This window comes from Hibiscus syriacus, unplaced genomic scaffold (genome assembly GCF_006381635.1).
Source record: "Hibiscus syriacus cultivar Baekdansim isolate YM2019G1 unplaced genomic scaffold, ASM638163v2 tig00002799_pilon, whole genome shotgun sequence".
Classification (NCBI taxonomy): Eukaryota; Viridiplantae; Streptophyta; class Magnoliopsida; order Malvales; family Malvaceae; genus Hibiscus; species Hibiscus syriacus.
The window spans coordinates 1,001,455-1,007,715 of NW_024061945.1; the positions used below are offsets into that span (position 1 = coordinate 1,001,455).

The 6,261-nt window shown below is 35.8% G+C and overlaps 1 protein-coding gene across 1 annotated transcript; it reads left to right on the plus strand.

The window, feature by feature from the left end:
• The first annotated feature begins 759 nt into the window (after positions 1-759).
• Positions 760-3,610, plus strand: LOC120151456 (ethylene receptor 2-like). The gene is made up of 2 exons (XM_039163903.1): positions 760-2,523; positions 2,836-3,610. Exons 1-2 carry the CDS (start codon positions 775-777, stop codon positions 3,373-3,375), a joined length of 2,289 nt encoding a protein of 762 aa, XP_039019834.1. The 5' UTR covers positions 760-774; the 3' UTR covers positions 3,376-3,610.
• Positions 3,611-6,261: the final 2,651 nt, after the last annotated feature.

A 6,261-nucleotide genomic window follows, 5' to 3' on the forward strand; every position in this document is an offset into this window, starting at 1 on the left:
GTGTTGCTGTTGGTTTTCTTTGAGTGATTCAAATAAAAAGTAGCAGCAAAAGCTTTCGAATATATACATTTCTTTTCTTTTTTGTGTGTTTGGTTCTTTGAAACCTGTTCAAGTGACTGAATTTGGAACGTTTAATGATACTAAAGCGTTGGAGAGCTATCAAAGTGTGTTTTTTGGGCTTTGCATGTCATAGAAAATCAAAAGATCTGAAGGCGGTTTCTTTTTACTGCCCTTCATATTGTTTCTGGTAAGTTTCTGGGTCTTTTTTCTTCTTTTTGGTTCGTTTTTGGGCTTGATTTTCAGCCTGCATTTCTGGGATTTATCAGACCAAATGGGTTGTTTTTGTTTTATTTTTTTCTGGGTGGGGGCTGTTCTGGGAAAGTGTCGTGTTCTTGTTTATCACCGTACTATTTGATAATTCATATGATATAAAGCTATTAATAAAATATGAAATTTGGGGTTTGGATAAAGAGTTTTGGATTAGATAATTTTTTATTCTTATTATGTTAATTCTGGGATGTACAGTGTGTTAGATCTTAATACGATGCTATAAAATTTCATGTTTTGGTGTTTTTTTCCCTTTGAGAATTATTATTAATGTTTTCGACAATACTAAGTTGTCTTTCCGTTACAGGCAACAAGGATAAAAGTTTGGGATTATAATGTTGTAGGTCGAGGGAGCTGTGTAGCGAAAAATGTTTGGAAATATCTGGGAATTTGTGTCAATACATGGTTTGAATGAACGAGTAGAAGCAGTTCATTTGGATTGATGCAATGTTAAAGGCATTAGCTCCCGGATTGTTGATTTCTTCGCTTCTGATATCGGTGTGCGCCGCGGATGACGGCTTCCCGAGGTGTAATTGTGATGATGAGGGGAGTTTTTGGAGCATCGAGAGCATCTTAGAGACTCAAAGAGTTAGTGATTTCTTGATTGCCGTGGCGTATTTCTCGATCCCAATCGAACTGCTTTACTTTGTTAGCTGTTCAAATGTGCCGTTCAAATGGGTCCTATTTCAGTTCATCGCATTCATCGTGCTCTGCGGATTGACACATTTGCTCAATGGCTGGACCTATGGTCCCCATCCGTTTCAACTCATGTTGGCTCTAACCGTGTTCAAGATTCTCACCGCGCTGGTCTCGTGTGCGACTGCTATTACGCTTATTACGCTCATTCCTTTGCTTCTCAAGGTCAAGGTGAGGGAGCTTATGCTGAAGAAAAAGGCTTGGGATCTTGGGCGAGAAGTCGGTCTTATAATGAAACAGAAGGAGACTGGTGCCCACGTCCGTATGCTAACACAAGAAATCCGTAAATCGTTGGATAGGCATACCATTTTGTACACGACAATGGTAGAGTTGTCCAAGACATTAGGTTTGCAAAATTGTGCTGTATGGATGCCTAATGAGATCAATACCGAGATGAATCTAACTCATGAACTCAAAGGGAGGAACTATTCGTATAATTTTACCATTCCAATTTCCGATCCAGATGTTGTGAAGATTAAAGAAAGTGATGAAGTGAATATTCTTGATTCCGACTCATCTCTTGCCACTGCAAGCAATGGAGAGTCTGATGAGCCAGGACCTGTGGCTGCTATTTGGATGCCAATGCTTCGAGTATCCAATTTTAAAGGGGTAACTCCCGAGCTAGTTCAGACTTGCTATGCGATATTGGTTTGTGTCCTTCCGAGTGAACAAAATAGATCATGGAGCAACCAGGAATTAGAGATAGTTAAGGTCGTTGCAGATCAAGTGGCTGTTGCGCTCTCTCACGCTGCTGTACTTGAAGAGTCTCAACACATGAGGGACCAATTGGTTGAGCAAAACCGAGCATTACAACTGGCACGGCAGAATGCTATGAGGGCAAGCCAAGTTAGGAATGCATTTCAGAAGGTAATGAGTGATGGAATGAGGAGGCCAATGCACTCAATTTTAGGCTTGCTTTCGATGATGCAGGATGGAAACCTTAATAACGATCAACGAATTATCGTTGATTCAATGATGAAGACCAGTAGTGTGCTATCGACCTTGATAAACGATGTGATGGATATTTCAACAATGGATAGTGGAAGATCCCCATTGGTGAAGAGATCTCTTCGATTACATTCCATGATAAAAGAAGCCGCTTGTCTTGTCAAGTGCTTGTCTGTTTATAGGGGTTTCAGTTTTTCAATTGAGATTGACAAATCGTTGCCCGATCTTGTTTATGGTGATGATAGGAGAGTTTTTCAAGTGATACTGCATATGGTTGGGAGTTTGGTAGATAGCAACGGTGAAGGCGGAGCTGTAGTGCTTCGGGTGCTCTCCGAGAATGGTAGTCAGGAACGGAATGATCAGAGATGGGCTGCATGGAGGAGCAGCTCTTTGGATGGAGATGTACATGTCAGGTTCGAGATTAGGATTGACAATTGCAACTCTCAGTCGGAGGGCAGCTCAATTTCGGAGGTACAGTTCAGTGGGAGAAAGTATAGCAGCCATAGAGCTGAGGAACGGTTGAGCTTCAGCATTTGCCAAAAGCTAGTGCAGGTAAGAATGCTAAATTGTTTTCCGAATGTGCATCCGTCTATCATTAGATTATTGTATGTATGTTATACTTATTCTGATATGCAATGCTCAGGCTTTTGTTGCTTAACCGAGGTTGAATTTCGTTTAGAACATTTTACGGAGTTGATCGTTTTTATAAGAAGTTGTTAATTGTTTCTACAACCGATTAGAGCAAACGAAAAATTTACTCGGTGATGAAACGAATGATGCTATGCTGCTATTATGATAATCTTTCTCCCTCTTTTTTATATTACTTGATTAATTTATTTTTCGTGATTCCGATCAAACGTGTAGATGATGCATGGGAACATATGGGTGGTACAAAATCCTCGAGGTTCTCCTCAAAGCATGGCGCTTGTTATTCGGTTTCAAGTCCGACCATCCATCAGTATAACAATAAACGAGTCTGGAGAATCATCAGACCAGCCGTGCTCCAACTCTCTTTTCAAGGGCTTGCAAGTCTTACTTGCTGACTACGACGATTTGAACCGCGCTGTGACTCGTAAACTTCTCGAGAAGTTGGGATGCAGTGTTTCAGCCGTGTCATCCGGATTTGATTGCCTCAGTTCTATTGGGCCAGCCTCATCTCCATTCCAAATCGTCTTTTTGGAGCTTCATATGCCCGAGTTAGATGGATACGAAGTTGCAATGAGAATCCGGAAATTCCGAAGTCATAATTGGCCTTTCATTGTTGCCATGACTGCTAGCGCCGAAGAAGATATATGGGAAAAATGCTCACAGATCGGAATCAACGGAGTCATTCGAAAACCAGTGCTGTTACAAGAAATTGCCATCGAACTTCGAAACGTCCTGATGCAGGCCAACCAAGTTTAAGTCACGGAATCGCTACAGCCTCGAATCTTCGATTCCTCGCCATGCTTACTGCATCGACATGTTACAACACAATTCTTGATCGAAATGGTATACAAATCTCTCTTTTTAGCTCTTCTCCCCGGCTTAATGTGCTCGATTTCATGATCGAATCGGTAGTTTTTGTTAGATTTCTCTACAACACAACACTCCTAATAAAAATAGATTACATGCACAGTTCAAAAATCCAGATTAAAGATTTAAGTTATTGCAGACCTTAAAACAGTTTTCATATGTTACCCGCATTCGGGTTTCATGTCTCGTATCCATGTCTGAATATGTTTTACAATATATATATATATATATATATATATATATATATATATAAAGATAAGATCTACTTATACAATGTAATTATTTTTTAATTCTACACAGATTTCGGACTGATAAAACATGTACCTTCAGCCAACTTTGATTTAGAACAGCCAGTGATTTGTCTTGCTGGAAACGTACTAGCCAATGACTGCCAAAAGCATTCATCTTTCCTTTAATGCATGAACCTTACAGCTGGAAAAACAAACTTATCATTATTTGAATTTGAATTTGAATCGGATCGGATATATGTATATATTTGATTATTCGAAGTTGATTCAGATTCAATATAAAATATATATTTGATACGTAGGTGTATACGTATTCCCTTTCGTGGGTGCTTTGAGAAAGTGGGAGAGAATGACGCCATTTATGGCTATAGCTTTTGGTATTGTTTTCGTTTGCAAATTCATGCATGATATATTTATAAAATTTATATTCTAGTAAAAATGTCATTACTTTATTTGGAAGCAAGTTGACCCAGGGAATCATTTTGACCACTTCTACCTAAGAAAACAAGGATTTGTCGCATTTGGAGGCCGTCGCTTTTGCTCCCGTCAACCTCCGCAAGTCCTAGGAATTGCGTTCATGATTAGGTACAAGACAAATGTAGTGGGTTGCTTCATTTCCAACATCAACTTGATCTTTTACCTATTCCACCTATTTTATCAATTTTTTATTTCAACAAAATAAAATAGAGTATCATTTATGGTTTTTGATCAATCTGAAAATTTTATTTAAATATTATTTAGGGACGAACACAAGATTTTATAATTTTTAAGAGAAGATGATTCACGCCAGTCTCTCAATCTATCCTTATTCGAATATTCTATCAATATATCACATCTTGACATATTCAAATTACATGATTTATGAATCTTCTATTTGTGATTTAAAAATCCTTACTTGTATGATGTGTCTTAGAAAGTGGGAAATCACAATGAAGTTGATAGCATATGTATATATAATGATTTTGATGGTAAATTACGGCACAACTTGCTTCAATGCTTATTGCTCAAGGGGGGGGGGGGACATATATATATACGATTTTGTATTATTAATGAGAAAATGTGTAGAGCCAGGGGCTCTGAACCTTTCCAATTCCAAATAAATAAATGAATACAATACAATTAATTTTTTGTTCTTTTTCATGGAATAGAAACAGTGAATCTAGGAGAAATGGTGGTCTTCTTAAATAATCTTTGAATTTTGGTGGCACCACTTTCTATTTAGGATTTTTTTTAGATCTTTTGCCTGCACTTGTATTAATTATGATCAATATTAGATAAATAAAATAAATATAATAAAATTTAAGATTATTAATAGAGATAATAATGATCGGATATGTGTGATTAATGTGAAATTCGAATTTAATTTCAAATATACGAAGGAAAAAAAATGGGGAAGGAGCTCTTGTTCCAATGTCCTCGAGTACAGTGGGAGCGATTTATAAAGAAAATTTGGAGTTTGCTGTCTCCATGTGGGCCTATTTTTATTATTTATCACCAAACATCACGGCTAGGATCTAGGGGATATGTTTGCAATAAAAAATTGGAAAAAGTTATTAGTTTTTAAATTTTAAATTATGACTAAGCAGTGGGAATTGAAAGGCTTTCAGTTAAACCCTGAAAAATTAATAACATGGATTTGCCCGTAGTTTTTTTTTTTTTGGTTTAACTTGTCCTCATATGTTAAGTCTATTTATTTCATTTTAAATAATTCCACTTGAAGTAAGAACGATATTTAAACAACTCAGATTTTAAAAAATTATTTCAATATAATCTATCAAATTTAGAAATGATTATAGATTGGGTTGAGTGATTCTTTTGGGCCATTGGATCTCGGTTTAAGAAAATTTTATAACTCGATCTTAAGGTAAAAACTCATATTTAATTTGATTCAATTCAATCACATGCACATTTTTTTTTTGTATCAGGTAAAAAGACTTAATTTAAGAAAAATATAGAGAAAAAAATATTATAATACTTATGCTTAAATATATAAAGGCTAATTATATTATTAATCTTAGATCTCGTTACTCAGATTTTTTATTATCTTAAACTAACCCGACCCAAACTCGAATTTATGAAAAAAAATATACTCTTACAATTATTTCTAATGGAGCCAAAGATCTATTGATACAAAATGAGGTATATGGTAGTAATTCACAATAATATGAGGCCCAAAATATGTCAATCTTTTAGTTATTTTAAATTGCTTAATTGGACCAAAGGAGGGATGTTAGCATACTAATTCAAGGCGGGCCATGAAGTTTCTCACTGCTGGGCTCTGTTTTAACACAATCGGACAGGAAAACTACAAATTAACTAATTATAAGTAATTTATTTTCTTTTTAATAATCTCGTTTATCATCATTTGAGTTTTTAAGCTTTAATAAAAAATTTATATGATTTCTTACTTATTCATTTTAAATTATGTTCTTATGACATGTGTAGACACCCGTTTTTGTCTGGGTTTTAAATTACGATTATTATTATTATTATAATATTATTTTTTATTTTCATTTTACAGGTCTAA

What these genes read in the sequence shown, in the direction of transcription:
- LOC120151456 (XM_039163903.1), top strand. Translation starts at nt 775, where the DNA reads ATGTTAAAGGCATTAGCTCCCGGATTGTTGATTTCTTCGCTTCTGATA. An exon ending in TTTGCCAAAAGCTAGTGCAG is followed by an intron (nt 2,524 to 2,835) that starts GTAAGAATGCTA and finishes TCAAACGTGTAG; the next exon opens with ATGATGCATGGGAACATATG.